Source organism: Melospiza melodia, chromosome 1 (assembly GCF_035770615.1).
Source record: "Melospiza melodia melodia isolate bMelMel2 chromosome 1, bMelMel2.pri, whole genome shotgun sequence".
NCBI lineage: Eukaryota > Metazoa > Chordata > Aves > Passeriformes > Passerellidae > Melospiza > Melospiza melodia.
In genome coordinates this window covers 9,856,200-9,878,464 of record NC_086194.1, presented here as the reverse complement: position 1 = coordinate 9,878,464, position 22,265 = coordinate 9,856,200, and the positions used below count along the sequence as shown (strand labels likewise).

General features: G+C 37.6%; 1 protein-coding gene across 1 annotated transcript in view; it reads left to right on the top strand.

Moving 5' to 3' along the window:
• The window catches only part of PTPRN2 (protein tyrosine phosphatase receptor type N2), a 636,567-nt gene that overhangs the window by 381,900 nt on the left and 232,402 nt on the right, over positions 1–22,265 (top strand). The window contains exon 12 of the mRNA XM_063183049.1: positions 17,479–17,543. Coding sequence (XP_063039119.1) covers positions 17,479–17,543 — 65 coding nt within the window. The remainder of the gene's footprint in view (positions 1–17,478; positions 17,544–22,265) is intronic.

Genomic DNA, 22,265 nt, shown 5'->3' with positions numbered 1-22,265 from the left:
GAAACATCAAGGAGGTATGAAACTCCAGCAATATGGAACCCCTGCAATGTAATGACAATAGAACTTTTGCACTATAAAGACAACAGGAAGGGGGAAGCGAGCAACTTGCAGCACAGTTTTGGTGGGAGCACTAAACCAGAGAGTTCCAAAGCCATTGCAGGTGTACAGACTTTTAATACATCATTGTTATCTTTCCTTGCTCAACAGAGCACAATTTGGAGGCTGTTGTGATTGGTGCTGTTTCTGATGGTGAGTAGTCCACAGCATTAATCCAAAAATTGCTACTACTCACAGGAAGGATGTCTCTGAAAATTGTTCCTATTGTCTGAGGGCTAGGAGTTGTGGTTGTAAGTCACATTCTCAGTCCTTAGCATATCTTCCTGAACTATAAAAGAAAGAAAAAGCCCCTACACCGTTCACTTTCAGTGAAGCCCATGGCAAAATTTCTGCTCTACACAATGGTGTGAGGATTTTCCCTTCAGCTCTAGAAATAAAGGATTCTGACAAAGTCAGTGTTTCAAAAGGTTTACACTGCTGGGGGGGATGCTCACAGTTTAGCTGTGGCACCTTGGACCTTGCCTCTCATTGTTGTGGTGACATGGCAGAGCTGCCAAACTCCCTGGGTTAAAATCTCCATTTTCTCACACTGTCTCTGAAATAACTGTGCCCATATAGGAATATAAATAAATAATACTGCATTGTTAATAAAGTCTTGGTTTCTCAAAAAAGTATTAATGACAATCTGTAAAGAAAATAAGTAGAAATAAGAAAAGAGACAGGTGAAGAATGATATGAAGCTGTTTCCCTACATGAGACTCCTGCCTTGTGCTATGGCAGGACAAGTTGAAAACCTGTAATTGTACTTGCTGACAGGCTGTCTCGAGAAACAAGCGTTTGATTGTGATCATCCTTGACAAAGATATAGGGCACAGGCACCCATGGACGCCTAATTTATGGATTTTTATCTTGTTTTATAAACTGTCTGTAGGGTTAAATTGCTGAATAGGAAATGCAAAGTGAGCTGGAGACAAGGTATTTGAAAAGCAGAATTCAGGGAAGACTAATAATAACGACAGACTGAGGAGATCAGAGAGCTAAAAGACTACTTCAGCTAAATAAACAAGGAAGCCTCTGACCCCTCTGAAATCCAATAAGCTGGTTATCAGTCTAAGAAACAATGTTGCTTTATCAGCTCATTTTTAAATGGGGCAAAGTATCAAGTACAATGAATTTTTAGATGTATTTATAAAAATCTTTCACATAATATGTTATTTTATTGTGCACTGATTGCTGCTGTTTTCCCAGTGGCGGTTTCTCTTTTTCCCACAGAAAATTTCCTTACTTTTCTTTGGGAAAAGGCTGAACACAAAAAAGAGAAAATTTTTAGCCCAGCTGATTTCTTTAGCTGTGTATTTTCATTTTACTTTCACTTAATCATTTTTATCCTGCATCCCTGGTAGTGTTTGATTACAGGTTCTCTACTGGAGTGGGCATGTTAAACAATGAGTATTTTTAGAAATATTTTTTCACAGCTGACATGACACTGAGGGGTTCTGGTTTTGGCAGCAGGCTGCTTGCTGACTTACACAAATCACTTTTATCTCACTTTTTCACAAATTTCCTGTCTTTTATGAAAGACAAAGGCTTTTACTGATGCAGGTATTACTGTATAAAGGGGATGTGTCTATATTATGCAATCTCTTTCCAATCACAAAGCAGAAGCAGCATGATATGACTTTTATGTCTAGCTGAAATTGATGCACAGCAGTTATATTTTGAGAGAGTTGAACCAACTGCCCATGAAAGTGTGACCGTATAAAATCAACAGGACATGGTTCCCCCTTGACAGCACCTATATGGAGCATGGCAGTGAAATCAGTGAGGTGGTTACGAGCTCACTCCAGCCCTGGGTGAACTTCTGAGTTATGGCCTGAGAGTTATGCACAGAAAACTGTTCTTCAAATTAACTCTGACAAAGCCATAGGATCAAGATGTTGGATACAACTTGCAAACGCATAAAAGAATTTTGTATGAATTCATATTTATATATTTTATACTGTGACTGTTTTGTACTATGGCTAGAGCCAAATATAGCTCAGACACCTTGGCTATCATCAGCCAAGTAACCAAAACTGTGCCTAGTTCATGAGTGCTCAAATAGAACTGCAAAACAGGAAAAAAACCTGCAAGCTCAGCAGGGAAAATACACTTTTTTCAGTGTTGAATTCTTAATAAATTGAGATTAATTGGGCTGTATTGAGATGCAGGGATGCACAGGGATGGCTTCAGCTATGGGACTGAGGCAGACATGCTCTGATAGCTTTGGCTGCAAAATGGGAAATGTTATATATGGCTCTTACTTGTTCATTTTGCCAAGGGCTATCATTGCCATGGCAGCTCAACAGGCTGGGGCATATGTCCAGCTGTCCCTTGTCACTGCCAGGCCCAGGGAGGGCAGAGCCTGCCAAGATGCAGAATTCCACCTTGGCAGCTCAGACACAAACACAGATTCTGCTCTAAGGTAGTAATTTCTGTGAGAGGAGTACCAGCTGCAACTTTTATTAGCAACATCTTAGGTTCCCCCAAGTATGTGCTCTAGACTGTGCCAGGGAGCTTGAATTTGGGTCAGATGCTGATTACATGCACAGTGGGAAGAATTGTGTTCATTAGAAATAGGTACTTTAAAATAAATCTGAAGCAAAATCTAATAATGGAAGGAAAAGACAGTTATCTACTTATTTTGTTTTTACTTTTCATAAAACCACTTTCCCTGGTTCTCCAAAAAATTTTGTTTAACATATGTGCTATGTTTCCCCCGCCTTGGGCGGGAATACTGGGAGTGTCTTCACATGTGGTATTATCTAGCACTCAGGTTTAAAATGGGATCAGCATCTTGAATACGACAAGAATCTCTTGGTTCTGCTACAAGTAAAAAAATAATAATCATGGTCCTTTTGAAAGTCAATATTAATTAATTAAACTAAACAGTATATGAAGTTAAAATCTGCAAGTGTGAAAAAGACAAAGTCAAATCCAAAAGTCACTTTAATTGCTTTGTAACTTGTTGAAGGCTGAAAATATGTTGTATAATATTAACTTGTCAGAAAAATAGGCCATTTAAGTAATTTAAAATAGGCTATTTTAACTTAATTCTTGTTAAAAAGCAACCTCTGCCCACCTTATGAAACATACTTCAAAGCAGCTTCTTCTTCCCAATTGTAAATACAAGTAATAGTTGTAGTTTTTCTAATCTCTGTGGTCCAAATGTGTCATATATTTGTCTCTGAATTACTACCATGCTTGCTGATAACAAGCCTAATAATAGAATAACTTGTATGTCCTTCTCAAATACTACATTTTAGTTACAGCAGCATTTAAATTCATTGGGGTCTGTTCAGACTTTCATTGGATCTGCAAACTATTCAAGGGAAAGGAAGCCTTTCAAAATCCAAAATCAATACAGGCATTCTGTGGCATCAGATGGTGGGGCCTCCTTTGATGCTGCTCTGCTCTTCTCTCCCAAGTACTTCATGTTCCACACCAAAGGCAGGGCTTCACTTTGAACAACTGCAGTTCAAACTGTGCATAGAAAACATATTTAGATACTCTGAGTGCTTTCCCCTTCAGATGTATTAGGCTTTATAAAATTGCTGTTTTCCTTTAGCACTACTGCTGTTGAAATAATTTTGAAGTGTGGCATGGTAGATGGTAAAAATACACAAGTAGTAGTGTGGCAGTTTAAAAGAATGAGGTAGGTGCCATAATATGATCTATATAATAATGGAATTATGTGTTGCAGTTATCTAATAGATGGTATATTGTAATTCCTTTTAATGAATTGTCAGCAGTGCCTGTAATTTGATTTAGATAAGCTTATGTCCTTAAAGTATTCTAACTACTAATGGAATTCCCACCAAGTAATACAATGCTATATTTAAAAGTTAATTTTATATTAATTATTATTTAAGTATTAATATATTTGGATTTAATTTAAAGACTGTAATTGATTCAAGAATATAATGCATTATTAATGTCTATTATTTAATGTAATTTATAATACCAAACATCTTGTTGGTATTTTTAAATAAGAAAATAGATGGGTAGATCATTATACACTGTGAAATTAGGGAAATGAAAGAGATGCATCTTCTCCCTGTTATCTGTGTTTCTCTTTCTACCTTTATTGCATTTTGTTTCACAATATTGAAGATCTAATGAATATTCAAATATATGCAAGTCCTACTGCAGCAGCATACATCACACACACAAAACACATACACCTTGCATATAATTCCATCCTACATTTATCTGTATTTTCAGGACCTTGGTGTTTTTATCCATTTAAGATGAATTTTTGTAGGATTTGCATTTCTAACTTGACCCAAGGAATTATCCAGATACAAAATTACAATTAAGTTAGCCATCACAAAAAGATGGGGAAACCTGTAAATTATCTTGCCTTCATCTCCTCACCCATCCTACACCTGGAAAAGAACCCTCCTTTCATCTTCCTATCCTCACTTGTAAGGCAGCAGTACATCCAGTTTCTCATCCAACCTTTGGTGCAACTAATTGCTTGAAATTGCTCATTTTTTATATTTGGCACCTGAAGGAGCATCAAGCCTTCCTGTGATGTGACAATGTAATACAGAGATTACTCCTTTGCTGGGGCCCCCATTTATATGAATTCCCACAACAACCAAATCCTTTCAGCATGACCCTGGAGGTACTTGTTCCTCCTGATGATTTGTCAACTTTGTTCAGCAAATTTTATGGGGTAGGAAGTTTTTTGTACATCTTATCAATCAAAATTGATTCTTGTAGTACAGATAATTCTGCTTTTTTTTTTTTTTGACCTCCAGTGGAAATACAAAAAACTTTAACATTCAATTAGTTTTGAAACAGGTTGCAAGTACTGAGTAAAACAGTTCATCTATTAAAGTATTTTGTAGCATAATTGCAGTACAAAAAAAGCATTTTAATTATTCAGAAAACAGAAGTAAGATGCTGTAGTCTGTACTTAGTAAAAACCATGCTCAATATTTTAAAATTAATTAAATATTTTACAACTGTCAATTAAAGTATTTCATTCTCTCACTTTGAATTTTTCTAGGTCGATTTTATCACTCTGTTAGTTTTACTCACTACTGTGTTATATTTTAGACTGTATAAAATTTAAAAAATATATAAATGGAGAAAAAATACTAGTTTGGGGGTTTTTTAGGAGAAAATCCGAAATTACTTTTGCATTTGAAATTGCACTTTCAGAATCATAGGAAATCACCACTCTGAAATGTTAGAGGTTTTTGTTGTAGTCTAGATGACTCAGCCTGTGGTTAGGAGAGATTTCCCCTTTTTTCCATGTTGATTTTCTACCCATTAGTTTGATATCCCCTTTCCTGGAAAGATCACCTACCTACTTCTGTATCATGAAAATCAGTTCCTGGAGTCTTTGCATCAGCCCCCAGCTGCTTTTGGGGTATCATGGCTGCATGTCAAATGGATGGTGACACTGTATGTGAATTAGAGAGGATGAAGCACTCTCTGGAAATACCTCTCTCTATCAGCTATAAGAGAAGTAGCAAAGCAACTTTAACTAAATGCCTGATTTTTGGATATCTAAAACTACATTTGGAAACTGCCATTGAATTACAGATTGGAAAGTGTAGGGAGTGGCCAGACCTAACCTGAAGTCCTGGGTAGTTTTTTTCTTACCCCCATCCCTCTGTGTTTCCATGGCTCCTTCTCTCTTTCTCCTTTCCCTTGGTGTCTGTTTGTCTCGTGCTTTGGCTGAGATAAAACTCAATGTGTCCTTTAACCACCTGCCATTTATGCAGTGACATCACCCTGCTTCAAGAAAAGACCTTTCTTTTCTCAAAAAAACTTTCCTTTTATTTTTTTCACTATTCACATAATGTTCCAGTTTTTAGTCCTTGCAGAATCTCCAGTTTTGCTGTCATGGCCTAGTTCAGCTCTGCTGTGATGTCCATGAAGATTTGTATGCCCCAAATGTTAGTTGGTTTTGAATTTTCTCAAATTTTTCACTTTCTCTTCACTCCAGTGCTTTTGGGTTGTGATTCATCAGCTGAACGTGTCCTAAAGTGCTTGGCTGCATAAGAACAAACTGATCCAGAAATAAAACTGCTGGATCTGACACATGATGGTACTTCTGAGAACAGCAGCCTTTCCTCATAAAAACATGTAGTACCTATTTCAGTACTTCAGAAATGTTGGGATGAAATAATAGTTTCTTGTGAAGATCATTGTATTAAATGTTTTTTTTATATGTATATATTTATAATTACAGAAAATTTGAAATCAGAAGGGACCTCTGGAGGTTATTGGGTCCAGAACCATTCTAAAGCAGTGCCAAATTTGAAATTTGTGTTCTTGGGGCCCTGCTCCACTTGAATTGTGAAAATATCAATGAATTCTACAGCTTCTTGTGGCAGCCTGTCCCAGTGCTTAGTCATCACTTACTAAGAAAATATTTTTTTCCTTCTGTCCAGTGAGAATTTTCTTTGTAGCAATTCGTCTCAAGTCCTTTTCGTGTGAGTCTCTGCAAAATTCTGGCTCCTTTTTATAATCCTGCCCAAGCAGCAGCCAGCAGCAGTTAAATTTCCATTTAGATTTCTGTGAAGTCTTTGCTAGACAAACCCCAGGCTGAGCCGCTGCTTGAATTCCTGTTTTAGTCCCTTTATTGGCCCTTCTCTGGACCATCTCTGGTTTGCTGATGTCTTTATTTTGTTGGAGACACAGAACTGGCCATAACAAACCTGAAACTGTTTCATTAATCAGTCACCAGGTAAAAAGGCAGTAGCTGCAAAGCTCTGCATCTGGCTAAAAAAAGCAAAATGCTGGTAAAGTTCTGCAAAGATGAAGAAGAAAAAGACAGAAATGCCCTTCATTCCCAGTGTTCAGCAAAGCAACAGAAGGGCACCAAGGAAATTCAAATTATGAAACATTCTTGATGAAATATTAATAAAACCATACTATGGTCTTAATTGCTATAATTTAACACCCTGTATGATATAAATATTTTAGAAACGTAGTAAAATGGAACATTAAGAAGGGGTCAAGGGATAATAATATACATTAATCTTGATGGGTGGAGATGTATACCTCATACTTAATTTATGTTTATACTACAGTTCTGCATTCCTTTTTGAAGAGCAGAGTGTGGAATAAGCTATATGCATGCATCTTATATTGAGGCACACATGTTTTGTGTGTGTGTAGATTATTGTGGGTATTTATAAAGTATCGGGCTCTGGTGTGTAATATAGATCTATAGGGATATAGATATGTAAAGGAATTTTAAAATACCTTCAAAACTGCATGGTCTCCTTTAGAAATCAGACCTGGATCCAGCAGTCTACAAAAGCAAGAGGGTCAGGAAATATGCAAACCACTTTCTCGCAAAATTATTTCCTGAGGAAGTCATTATCTATACTGCTCTTGCGATAGCCACCTTTCTTTTTCAGTGGCAAATATTTCTTTTAAGGCTAGTTTCCATATATTTCCATGAAGGGGAAACCCTAGAAACAAATCTGTGCTATGGCCATAGTGTCAGGGAGGAGAAAGCAGGGCTTTATTCACAGTTTTCGGGATACTTTACAGCCTGTCTTGGTGGGACAGTGTCTGCCTGACAAACACAGCAGTCAGACAGAAGTCAGAAAATGTTTCACTGAGATTTTAACTCTCCTATAGATTTTCACCCCATAAGAATGCTATTGTGCAGATTTTTGTCCTGAAAATAGCATGCAGAAATGGCTTGAAATTGCTGGCACTCTAATAGTGACCTGTGCCCATGTATGCATAAAGCAGATAGACGTTTCATTTACATTTCTCAAAAATTGTATGCAGTAATGATTCTTATGTGTTAAATTGCATAATCCATACAAGTCTGACAGCCTTATAAAGGCTGTGGGCCAATGTCTCCTTCTGAATGAGTCAGTGCCAATGAAAGGGGTTATCATACCCTTGAGAGAGGTTACTGCTGTCGTGTGTTGGCTGATGGAACTGCTCCTGTGGTCACTCTCTAAACCGTGTCAGTCAAAATTGACCAAGTAGGCTCAACTAGTTTAAATAATGGAGTTTTTACTAATGATGCACATTTGGAAAATACAAAGGATAAGGGGCTACTCATAAGAGGGTGTAGCTGGCATTTTGATGGACAGATTCATCAGCAGGGCAGACTCCTGATTCACAGCATTAGTCCACAGCCTCTCACTGTCAATTCACCTGTCTTCTTTAGCTTGAATATTTCTGCAGTTGCTTATGATATCTTTTTTAAAATGTAGCATGACAAAATGCTTTGCTTTTGGGATGTAGGATTCTCACACAAAGCACACAGGTCTGGGATGCAGAACAGTATTTTGCCCAATGAGAGGTTTATAATTGGATTTTTAACATGCTCAGATGGAACTGGCACCGTGGGGGAGTGGCACAGCCCAGGTAGCCTTTTCTACACATTGAAGGAAAGTCCTAGTAAATGTTTCCATAAAGGAGGAAAGGAGAGGGATGATGCCAGCAGAAACTCATTCCAGTGAGCACTGGGTTAAACCTACCACAAAGGAGGCACCTCTCCTTCACACCATTTGCAGAATGGGAAAGCTTTGCCTTTGCTTTCACACTTCTGGGAGAGCAGATCAGTCTCCTTTCCTGCCATTTCTCCTTATTTTAAACCCTGCCAATAAGTCTCTTCTGCCCCTAACAGCGAAATGGTGAAAGTGCTGCAGCTTTTAAAGGATTTATAAGGCTTAGCTGAACACATCACTTCCCATGCCAAAAAATAAGAGAAAGAATGTTGTGTGGATGGAGGCAGCCTTGGCATTCTGCTGTTCTCTTGCCCAATATCCATTCCTTGTTATCTCTACCCCTCTGCCACCAATTACTGTCTCCACTTGTTTGGTGGATATAAGCTCTTTTGCACAGGAACCACCTTTTAATAGCATGTTTGCACAGTGCCTTTGGCACAGTGATTCTGGCCATGAAAAGCATTGTAGGGAAGGTAGTAATAATCATAATATTTTGAGTACTGCAAAGCAGCCATCCTTCACAGACTCAGATCCTTCCTGTTATATCCTTCTCATTCCCATCAAATGTGCATACCTGCAGACACAGGCACATTCAAATCCTGTAAATGCATTTAGGACACAGTTATCTCTGTAGGCAAGCATTTATCTTCCTTATTTTGCACTTCACCCACCCAAGGATAAAAATAATGGATTTTTATGGCATGATTAAATTTATATTCTTCAAAAAATATTTGGCTTATATTTCTGAAATATAAGGGTTTTTCCATTCTTGCTGATTTTGAAGAATTCCTTTTAAATGTAGTGAAGTAACCTCCAGAATTTTCATGAAAGCAGAATTATGAAAAACTGTTCTGAGAAACAATGGGCAAGTTAACATTGTCCCTATTCACTCTCATCTGAAAGCTTTATTGTGACTCTTGTTACTAGTGGCATCCTTGGTAATAAATATTTTCATTTTATTCTGAGGCACAGCAAATAGATTTTGTTAGTGAATGACCTTGTGCATTAGCTGTGCTATTCATGATTTAGTGAGCCACTCAGTTGAAATATTGCTAATGTTTTTATGACTCAGTCTTGTTACATTTGTGCCACGAGGATGACATTAAGTGTAGTCGTAGAAGAATAACAAATAACGTGTCTCGAAGTTGTGTTTTGGATCATTAAAGAAATGAACCTACAGGGTGCTGTTTATTAACTGAGGAAATGACTGGGAAAAAAATGACAGTTCTTGAATGTGTATTTATTAAAAACAACATTTGGCATGCTGAGAATTAGTGATAGTGTCCGTTAAATTTTTCATAAACCAGCGCAAATGCACTGCAGTGTCCTTCCAAAGGTTTTGACAAATTTTAAATAAGTGTAAGAATAATTCATACATTTCTTACTGTTTCAGGCTAAGACTCAAAATGATGCAAGCTGGAGAATGATAAAAAAGTAGAGCATAATGCACATGAAGATTAATAATTAGATGCTAATATGAGTATTTTAAATATTATGTATATGAAAGGGGGTCAGTGTACTTTACAGGTAGACCCTAGGGGAGGTGTGGATTGCTTCTTTAAAAATGCAGCAAGTATTCTTGGATTTCTTTTCCTGAGTCTGCTTGTTTCTTTTGTGTTAAGAAATAATGGAAACTCTCAAAAAAGTATCTTGTAGACTTTTGGAGAGATGGTTTGGTCCTTTCCTTTGCCCCAGTAACACATCATCTATTCTAAAGAAATCACAGAAGGTCAGTTAAGTTTCAGATAACAGGGTTTCCTGAATTTCTGCAAAGGTACAACCGTAAGGATCAACCTCTGGATGATTTCAGTGGTTCTTTCTGCTTATTTAACACTAAGTAATCACAAAGAGGAGCTGCAATGGATATCCTGAGAGATCAAAATGAGTTATATGGAAAGAGAGACTATTTAAATAGAAGGAAAAAGCAGATACGAAACCAGAATATTAACTACTCTTGAAAAGCTGAGTTACTGCTATTCTCTGCTTGATTTTTTTGGGTAGTATTTTCATCCCAAGAAAATTAAAGCAATCTGTTGAATTCTTGACTATAAATAAAACAAGGCAGAAAACATGTTCCTTTATATTGTTATTCCAAAAACTTTTCTATTTAAAAGGAAAAAAACTTTTCTATTTAAAACATGTTCCTTTATATTGTTATTCCAAAACTTTTCTATTTAAAAGGAAAAAAACTGTAGCCTTAAGCTTGTCTTGGAGGCCAAGAGTGCTCTGCATGGGAAGAGCCAAGAAAGGCCCAGGTGGTTTTTTTGCATGTCCATCCCCTGGGACCACAGATCTTGCTTTCTTGTTTTTAAATGTTAAGGTTGGACTTATGATGGTGAACTTTGACATTAAGCTAAGGGAGACTTTGAAATGACAATTAATCGTTTATTAATAGTTTATCATTAGCAATCACCCAGAAATTACTCTCTGCAGAGAAGCACTGCACTGGTAGTCACACCTTGGTCTACCTGAACCAGCTCCAGTTTCAGCTCAACACTGTGCAGGTTGTTTCATCTGAATTTGCTGTTCAGAGCTGATACTTGTCAAGGAATATTTATGTGAACAAATTTTGATGTGAAAAGTGGAATGACACTTCTTTTTTTCATTTTCTGCTAACACTGGCTGAACTGGTACAACTTTTGCTATAAATAATGGATAAGTGTTTTAAGTATGCAAGCGAGTTGTTATACATACATGCATTGCACTCTGGCAAATAATGTGCAGCATTGAATTGTCACAGCTAAAATGGGCAGTAGTGTTAAAAATTGTCACTGTTAAGCAGTCATTGAAATATATTTTGTGTTTCTAAAGCATATACAACATATAACAACATATATATACATATATCCACACATATATGCATATATACAACATATAACAAAGGACACATATCCAGAGCATGGTTATTTTTGTTATTACTCAAAACTCTTCTTTTGATGGGCACCAATCTGCTCATATTATTTAACAGAATATTTTTGATATTGTGTTCCTTAAGTTCTGCCAAAAAGAAGTATTTAGGATAGATAAAGGTTTTTCATTTCCACAGTTCTAATTCAATTAAACTGGGTTTGTTCATACTTCAGAAACAGAATCATCCTTACACCACACCTTAAAAATCTCTGTAGCCATGGCATTGTCTGTTGAAATGTTTTACTGCTGAAGTATTTTGGAGGTTTTGTACATGTATTTCTTACAAGGAAATGCCTGTGTAAGCAAACAAAAAAAAAATAGGATTGGTTCATGCAGCAGGCATTTCCAGGCATATATATATATATGTGTGTGTGTGTGTGTGTGTGTGTGTAAAAAAAATAATACACTGTACTGATCTCAGGATGGGATAAGTAAATCTCAGGTGATATCTATTTACTTCTCTTGACAAGGCAGGGAATTTGACTGACTTCCTAGTTGAGACAGCAAAGTTTGTAGAGATGGATCCCATCATGAAGCAGAAAAAACTCCAGAAAAATAAAAAATTGTCATTTCATACATCCCAAACTCCTTTATTGCAATTTAAATATCAGATTTTAGAATAGCAGCGTGCTCATTTTAAAGGAAAGTTAAAGGAAGACATACAATTGAGCACTTATTTATTGAAGAAGTGGAAATAAGTCAACACAAGCAGTCATGCCGAAAGAATGTGTTTAAAATGCATCCCTGATCTATGCAAAGACTTAGGTACCTGAAGTCCTGCTGTATAAAATCATTGCTACTCTATCCTTGAATATTACCTGGCCATGGATGTAGGAGGTAGATGGTTTAGAGTGGGGAAAGTGACATTGTTTCAGTGAATAAGTTTTAAAAATATACAGGTCTTGACAGATATTCAAGTGTGGCCCCATTTCCATCTTAGAAAAACATGCAGTGTTGCTATTTCCCTGAGAAAGGGATTCTGTGTGTATTTTTTGTACAGAATTAAATACAAACAGAGATGGAAAATTCCTTGATTGTGAGCATGGAGATTTAGCTGCCTCATACCAAAATCTGTGAGAACGCAAAGGTGCTCAGGGAGTGGTGAGCATGGTCTGAATTTCCATCTGCTGTTTTTATTGGCTACAGCAGGTTGTAAAGGATGCGTGCTCTCAAAATTGCTGGAGATGCAAACAATATTTTAAATTACTCCAGGCAGCAAGGTACTGCATCTGAACAGATTGAAAGCTGAAATGTTGATATCAGAAATTAAATTAATGCACATGAGATTGAAACAATATCTAATTAAAATCACTTGAAAAATGACTTGAAAATTGAATATGACATAGTATTTAGCAGGCTGTTGCTAGCACAGCGACGTGGCTTTGACTTTTCTGCAACCATTTCCATTCCAGGCCTGGCTGCCAGTTAAATAGAAATTACACATGAAGCAGCAATCTCATGCCATCATCCTGTAAAGACTGGAGGACAAAATACCTTCTGCCTGCAGCTTGTGTACTTGTTCCTCACTAATGACATTGTAAAATCTAGTACAGGCACCTTTCTTCTCACTTTATCTGCCCACTTGATTTGGTCATTCTTTTTCTGAGCTGATGCATTTTGAATATTCCATGTTGTGCTTTTGACTTGCTGTGTACATGCATGGCACAGTGTGTGGCCCTGCCAAAGACAAAGCCACTCTCTCTGAACCATGCTATGAAGAAGCTTTCCAAATATTCAAGGGTTCCTTGTAGGGGAGGAGAAAGAAAATCCAACTTCATGTAAATAAATGTAACATTTGCTTGTCTTAGAGATACTTGTTAAAAAGCTAAAAACTGTAATAAGCACCGTCTCTCTGGAAATCCCTTCCTCCTTTCCTCAGAGAGGAAAATAAATGAAATTCTTCTAAATGTGGCTGGCTCTTTGAACAGAACTTTGCAACAAGCTCATGGGAAGAAAACAGTGATTGTAGAATTCATCTGACAGCCTACAGTAAATCTGAATTAGTTGCCCTCAATTTATTGACTGGAGGTTCAGTCAATATAGTTAGTTAGTCTAGAGCAGGAATTGGCTCATCCTAAAATGGGCAGGTAATAGCAGACAGGGGAATCATATGCCCATAAGTCCTTTTTACCCTACATTCAATTAAATACAGCACACACTCAAAGTCAGATACACACCAACAATCAAGTTTTCCTTGTGAGTGATGCTATCTTCCCAGAAACATTTTTCATATTTAAGGGTGGTTGCTTCTTTGGGGCAGGTAAATCCTGCAAGAGCCTGGGAGACAAACTGGGGAGGCTTCCTGCTGAAACCCTGCTGAACCTGGTTCCCTTTCTCCCACTGGTGCCAGTTTGTGCTCCCATGAGTCACCTGGAGGGTGCAGCTGTGCTTGGCAGCCTGCTTGATAAAAAACCTCCTTCCAGAAGTGCAGTAATGAGGCTGGAGCTCTGCTCAGAGCCCTCCATAACTTGCTCCTTCTAATTACTGATGGGCTCTGAGGTTAAACCTGCCAAACCTACGCACTCCAATTCCTGCCTGTGCCGCTGACAGATAACTTTGCTAAAGAAATAAACGTTTGCCCTCGGAAAACACATCAGACCTCCCTCAGGTTGGTGGAGACTGAGCAGTGACAATCCCTACCCTTAAACACTCAGTAACACCCTCATCATGCTCTCTAATAGAGCAAAGCCATTAAGTTGTCCCCATTGTAATTTAGATCACAGAAGAGACTTCCACAGATTCTTTCAGGTTAAAATAACTGGTATACAGAGAGTAGGCAAAATTATTCCACTGTAGCTACGTGCTTAATTATATGGAATACTGCATAAATTGTCAAGTGCAAAGAATTATTCTGATAAATTAAAATACTAATTAAATAGGCTATTGCAGAATTTTGAGAACATTATAGGGCTCCGCTTCTTCAGGTAATTTGCATATCCTTCATCTAGTGAATTTAATTTAAAGGCCTCCGTTTTTGTGTGTTTGGAAGCCGTTTTTGTTTCAGTGGAAGATTAAAAAATGGATTTTTGTGTTGCTAACTGGTTTGAGAGGGATTTGCTTGGGGTATTTTTCTTTTTCTTTTTTTTTTTTTTTTCTATTTTGAATAGCTTTTTTTGTGCCTCTTTTCTGATGAGTTTGTCAGTTCTCCATTAGTATTATAGGACTTTAAACTGTGACCATAAAAAAATAACTTTGATGAAATGTCCAATATACTGTGTTACCCAGAATTGTAATTTTTTCTTTCATAAAATTTGCTACTGAAACAACAGCTGCTATATACTGGCATTTGAGTAAAAGCTAGCAGTTAGTATATTAAGATATTTTCAAACATTTGGGCCAATTTTCAGAGAATTAGTAGCATGTTCTTAATATCTGAATACATTTTCCCACCACTTTTTCCATCTATCTCTATTGACTGTGTCTTCTTGTTTTAAGTTCTCCATTACAGTCCTGTGTAGAAAAGGTTAAGTGCTTGTGTTCACCGTTCCACGGCCTGAGGCAGCTGCTTGATACGTGGTTACTGCTTCAGCTTCAGCACCATTTTTGACAGAATTTCTTGACCTTCCTGGGCAACTTGTGGAGTTCAAGGTTAGCTAAAATTCTCAGCTGTACACGCCTGAGACTGTCGGCCGTGTCTCTCTCCACAGTCTGACAGAGCCTGGGCTTGACCATTTTCCAGTTATGATTTAATCAATAACACCTCGTGCCTTCCATGCCTCCTAATTTTGGCAGGGTTTGTGTTAGCATGGCTGTCAGACCTGTCCTTTGTGTTTCAGCCAATATCAAGGGGGAAAGCAGGGCTATTAAATAAACCTTTTTTGTTGTTGTTTTTTAATATCAAAGCTTCAATAATTAATGTCTGCAGGAAACCTATGAAAAGGAGGTCAAATCTGTAATAGTAATTATAAAATTCAGCGATTCAGCAGACCCAATATTTTCTATTAACTGTTCATGTGGTAAGAAATTACACAGTGGGATTTAAGCTTTGTTGTTTACTTATAACCATTTATTTTGCAGCCACTCTGCTGTGCAGTTTTCTTTATCCTAAGCTGCCAAAGAATCCTTTGTTGGACCATTCAGTCTCTTTGAAGGAGCCTGTGGAACTTTCTCATTTTATAAATCTTCAATTTTTGCACTTGGTAGAAATCTACCTTTAATGTCTTTTCTGGGTGCAAGGATGGTCAGTGTGGTAGCATGGCATATCTTTTCAAAGATTTACTTGTTTTTTTGGAAATTCATACTGCACAAAAAATACAACACTGCAAAACATGGTCTCGTATTTCATGTTTCTGTGAATTTGCCTTCTCGTGGTCCCTTTGGCTCTGTGTGGAATAAATATGTTTGTGAATGTAAAAAGCATGGCACAGGTGTTAAGTATGTGAGTATTGCATGCAGGTTTTAGGTTGTCATTCAGCAAAACATGCATTTAAGCTTTCTTAGCTTGGGACTTAGCAGGTTCCTCTCTGCTTAGTCAGCATATTAAAAAGATGCAAAAATAAAAGTGTGGGTCTAAAGTGTGTGCAGAGATTTCTTCTTTTTTTGAATTGAGGGCAATATTCACCCCTTGCAGAAGGCAGTCAGAAAAGTTTTTCTGTGTTGGAATTGCTAGACATGTAACTTCTTGAGTCTTTGCATGTAAAAACTCTTACAAAAATCTTGCCACAAGTGGTGAGATGGAGCCTAATGATCAGACTTACCTCTGGAATAAAGTAAGTCATTTGTGTTGCGCTTTGGACAAACTCAATAATGTATCAGTTCAGAATAATCTTCAAGTCTGCTGAAATCTGAGCTGTTTTAAGTGTTTCAAATGGCAACAATTAAAGGGAATCTTTCACAAATTTTAAAAAAAGTTAATTCCCTTAAGTATCTTCATGTAAATTTACAGTGTGCAGTATGTTCCTAGCACTTCTTGACCTTTCTGATTGGAAGGCTTGCTTCAGGCAACCAAAAGTGAGAAGCTGCATCTATCAAATTTTGTTCATAATCAAAGAAGAGGTAGATGCCTGCAGATAGTGTAAGATGTGTGGGGTGACTCACCACATTAAATGTGCAACCCTTTCCAAAGACAGCAGAGAGAACCCAGATGACTCACTTGGATTACAGGCAGCTAAAGGAGGGAGAGGTTAACAGGGCTGCAAGGCTCCCTTGCTACTCATAAATAAATCTAGCCAGGTGCCTGGGTTTTGGCCACGAGTCCAACTGACTAAGTTTGCATCTAGAAGGTTAAAATCTCCCCATCCAGAATGGGATGGCAGTACCCATACACCCAGCTAGGAACAATCTAATCCTTGTGTTGTTCCCAGAACTGTGGTTGAACACTGTTTTTTGAACACTTTTTTGGCCTGTGCTGACAGTCACAGGCCAAAACATTTCAGACCATGGGATTAAGGGAATGGGCAATTGTGCAGCAGTGCTCAAGCCCATGCACTGAGCTTGTTTGGGTTGCAAGTATAATTGTAGCCTTAGTGATTATCACTTTTATTTAACTGCTTTATGACGGGTTGCTTTATTGTAGTTTTTAATGCTTTTAGTGATATAGATGCTGATAAAGAGAAAAAATGAAATAAAAAAAAACCAATTGTGCATTGCATCCTGGTGGTGTGAAATAAACTCTTTATTTTACCTGTGAGATAAGAGTCTGTATCTGTTGTGAAAAGTCCTACACACTGACAGTGCTGTTCTCATGGTAAATTACTGCTCTGCTCTTCAATGCAAGCAAGTGGGAAGTATCCTCAGAAAAGAACTTGCCAAACAAATTCTGTATCTGAGTTAAATGTGTGTAATATTGTGGAAAATAGAATTAGCTTGGCTTTCTTTTTCACATAATAATGAGCAATTAATAGCATAAATATGCATTCAAAAAAACTGAATAGCAGAGCTGCTCTCAGGGAAAGATATTCCATAGATAGAATAGGAATGAACTGTAGTGAATATATTGATGAAGGAAAGAAGGTTGATGGGAAATGCTGTAAAATCATACATATTCCAGCTGTCCTTTAACTCTCTCAATCTTCATTTTTCCTTACAGCCATAAACAAAGAGAGGCTTGAAAAAACAACTGGACTGAAAATTCTGCAGACTGGTGTGGGGGAGGTAAGTGGCTTTCAGGCATTTTACATTCTCAAAAATATTTTCGTTATTGGGATTTTTAAAGAAACTCTGGAGCTCATGAATGTTTGTGAGCTACCAGTCTCATGGTGCTAAGGGCCTTTTTATGATACAGTTGCATCTGTCAAAATACAATCTGCTGCACAAATAGTACTGTATCCCACAGAGAAAAAAAATACCATCCTTATGAGAAAAGTGCAGCCAGCTTTAAGAAATGCAGTTTTTGCTTTGTTGTATCACAGGAAAAAAATCCCCAAAGATGAGCACAGTGACTGAAGTCGTCATATTATTCCCCTTGGTTTTGATGGAGTGCTATCTCATCTAGAACAGTGGAAGTTTAAATTTGGGGTAAAGAATCTTTAGATATTAGAGAGGATCTGACATCTGAATGTCTCGCTTATTTTGGATGTAACTTGAAACATAAATAAAACATGTGTCTGTTATTATAGTGATATCACTAAGCAAAAACTCCACTAAGCAGTTCATCATTTATTAATAAACATGATGCTATCTGCTAAGAACCTTGTATGAACTACAGTTGATTGCTAATTCTCGTGCTAATTTTGTGTACACAGTTATCTCTTTTTTTTTTTTTTTCATTTAAGTAATTTTGCTAGTGGTGAATGCTCACAGGGCTAGGCAAATGTCTTTTTCTCGTGATTGCATTATTCTCAGTATTAAAAATAATGAATTACTAACTTCTAATATACTCAAGGAATAGGTTGTTTTCTTTCTTTACCAATTTTTGGGGGTTGTATTTCTGATTTTTATCAGTTCATGCCTAAGAACTTGATGAGATTTGTGAGGTTCACAGTGCAAGTTCATTCACATTACTGAAAGACTTGGTCTTGGAGGGGTAATAACAGTGAGACCTGCTGTGATGCCGAGGGCCAAAGCTGAAAGAATTGCAACTGGAAACAAAGATAGGTGAAATCATCAGAAGATGAAAGCCATCATCTCTCCTTAACTGATTTAGCTAGGAATGTTTCTTATGGGTGGATAACCTTAGGAACTGTGAAGAACATCCTGGGTCATAGCTGTGCACCTCAGGCTGTGTCCTGACTTCAGGCCAGGCTGAAGTTTGTGGCTGTGCTGTCTGCAGCCTCTGGTTCTATTTAATAGCAGGAGAACCAGGATTGGGGTACAGGCTGTGGAAGCCACTCAGTATAATTTTACCCAATGGGACTCATCCATGCTAATAAAATACCTCCATGTATTTTGTCCAATTCCAGTCATTGAATGGATTCTAGTTTGCTGCAAAATCAGTTGGAGAATGAAAGCCCACTTCTGATGCTTACTGTTAAATCAGTTTTTGTATTATATGTGGTCAATGGAGGAAAAATTCCCTTTTGGATAGTTGGAATGCAGGAAGTTTTCACCTGCTAAACGTATGATTAATGCCCACTGTAGGAATAGCCTTGCTGTAACCATGGTTAGATAAGGGATGTGCTGGAGCTATAGCTTTAAGGATTTCCTAGAGCATGAAAAATTGAAGAGTTCTTAGGCCAGAGACCTCACCAGCCTGATTCTTGTGTTTGGTTTAGAAAAAGTCACTGTAGAACTCACCTTCCATATATTTAGGCTTTTTTATACAAAAACACTGATACAACTCGGATTAATGAAGATTTTGACAGAATTTTGTGCTTTACACTCTACCAAATATGTATTATTAGGAGGCAAAAAGTGAAAATTGATTAACCCAAGTGAAGCAGACATTTTGGCCTAAATATAATCCAAGTTATTTCTGAAAGAGGATGATCAGCAGAGAAAGAACCAAGTGGTCTGGACCAAGTAACGTGATGGAAGAACATTTATTCAGCTGCTTATGTATTTTTTTGGGTGTGAATTCTCCCAGCTGTATACATTCCCCTTTCTAAGTCTTATCAGATATGATTGTGTACATAATTAATACATTTCTGTGGTCTCACATAAATGAAAAATAGAGGAGTGCTGTGACCAAGCATTTTTTCTGTTGATACAGTATCAGATTCAGGCTATTTCAGGTCAAATTTAACTATGGTAATCAAGTTTTGCAGTTTGTGTTTTATTCACCCTGGTGAAAAATTATTATTGAAATAATAGAAAGTATGTATTTAAAGATAATGGAAGAGCTTCATGTTGAATAAGGTTTCTTTTTACTTCATACTGGAATTAGGAATGGAATTATATGTAATGGTGACAGTAAATCAAAGTCAAGATGCTCTAAACAAAAGTACTTATGAAAACTTTAGTAGAAAATGAGAAATGGCCTTTTTGTTTGGACACCAGGTGAGATGCATGACAAACTTAATGGACATATAATCTTCATATGCAGGCCTGTAAAATAAAAAGGATTGATTTTGCAAGGCAATTTTCATATCTGATATACCTCAAGAGAATATAGCCCAGATGGTGGTGGCAAATGGAGCTACTGTCCAAACAAATGCAGGAGCTCTCCTAAGCTCAGCAGTAATTCATGTGTGCCTCTGGATGGTGGAATCTGTTTTGGGAGTTGATCTGTGATAACAGGATTTGTGTCTCAGTAAGGAATGTGTGGACACTAGTGACTTCCCAGGTCTTGGCTGTGCTGGAAGGAAACTGTGTCTTCCTCTGTGGAGATGAGAAATGCTTCTCAGAGCTCCTCAATCTATCACTTTCTTTCCCCTATCTCAAGAAAAAACATTTCAAAAGCAACAACAGACTATGAAATTCACACCAAACTTACTGAGCCATTCAGCCAAGTCCAGGGAGAGCTGATGAATTGCTTTTATGTCACTGCATAAACATGTGCTATATAGTCATTAACAACATGGGTCTGGAGTCTACCACAGCTGCAATCCAGTTCATCATCTTTATGTCATGTAAAAGATTTCCACAGCTTGTGATTCTCCCAGCTAGGCCTGAGTTAGCTGTGTTGTGTCAGCGGAGGGTAGGCTCTGCTTTAGCTGCATTAAAAATGAGTTCTTAAGCTGCAACTTCAGAAGCTGCTCATGTTTCAGGATGTTGACTTAAAAGTTTTGTACATTTCAGGGCAAACGTGAATGAGAAAATGCAAAGCACTGTCTGGACTCTGGGCAAGCAGAGTTTCTTTCAGGCCATTATAGAACAGATTTCACCAGAGTTTCTTTCAGGCCATTACAGAACAGATTTCACCAGTGTTTCCACCATACATGCACCTCAGCATTGAATATTTGTAACAGAATATTCAACAGTACAGGGATCCAGAGAGTTAGATTAGAGTTTGATATGATGTGCAACACTCTTAAAATGAGAATTATTTTATCTCATTTTATCTTGTTTGCAAGAAGGCAATTATTCCAGAAAACCAGAATAACTCTGCTGTAGAGAAAACGAGTGCTGAGCTTGTAATCTTGAGGATCTGTGCATTGCTGTAGTACTATCTCTGGAATTATATTTGCCAAGATGTGGTTTTTTTTATTTGCAGCTTTCCAGCACCTATAACAGGAGCTGGAAAAAAACTAAAACTAAAAAGCCAGTAGAACTCCTCTACAGTATCCATGTGAGATTTGTTGGACTCATTGTCATGCATGTTTGTGCCAGACAAATCCTTCATGAGCATTTCACACCTTCTTGTTTATTCAGATACAATGAAGCTTTGAGGTATTTTCTTTTGATCTCCTACACATGAAATAAATCTCTGAAGTCCTGAGGTCATCTTCAGCTGTTCTGCTGTGTCTTTGAGGGTATGACTGCATGTGCTGTGTTATTTAGATGTCTATTTGCATAATACCATGAAAGACACAATACTGGTAAAAACTGGAGAGCTAAACAGCATTTAAGCAGGACCCATAACTTTTCTCCTCTGCCCCAGCTTGATATGAAGCACTACTTGAGTTGAACTTGCTGCTTTGAATGGCTGAGCACTCCTGCAAGGTCTTGGGGATCTCTTTGTCTCACATGAAGGGAAAGCCTCCTTAGCAGCTGCACAGCTCCACCTGACTCCTCCTGAGTTCAGGAATCTGCACAAGACCCCATCCCACACCAAAATTATTGCAACTGGATTTGTTCCCAGGAGTTTCTCTCCAGCCCAAGGAGCTCAGCAGACACCACGAGCCACAGCCCTGCACAGGGGTCACCATGTCAGGTATCCCTTCAGCATCATTTACTAGGATGAACTTTAGGAACTACTTCTATCTCTTCACATAAGCACCATTGAGTTATTACAGGAACACAGTATTTTTAAGTTCAATCCCATGCACAGGTTGGCTGTGACCAGAATTACTGTGACATGAATAAATGTTTATTCAGCTTTTTGCTGCAATTTGTTTTCAACCACAGTTTCAGAATAACAAGTCAGGCTCCCCAGTGGCTCAAGAAAGTGTAATCCAGTTTTGGGGTATAAGAGTCTGTGATTTGAATAATCAATTAATGAGGCCTGAAACAAACCCAGGGAATGGCACTGTTCCTGTCTTGAAGTGACAAAACAGCACCCACTTCAGAATAAGTTATATTAAATTACCTCTTTCAATTTCCCAGTAAGAATGCACAGAAGAAACTAATCATTGGAATCATAACTTCATTTGTAGGATTTGAATCATGGCTCTCATATGGCAGACATATAAATTAGAACAGTTTTCTAAAGCAAATGGAAATAACCCAAAATGTATGCAAAATGAATGCTTCACCATACCTCTAGATATCCTAAAATAGAGCAGTGATATTTTGACATGTTTCAGGATATTCTCATTTATAGATATTTTGATAGGT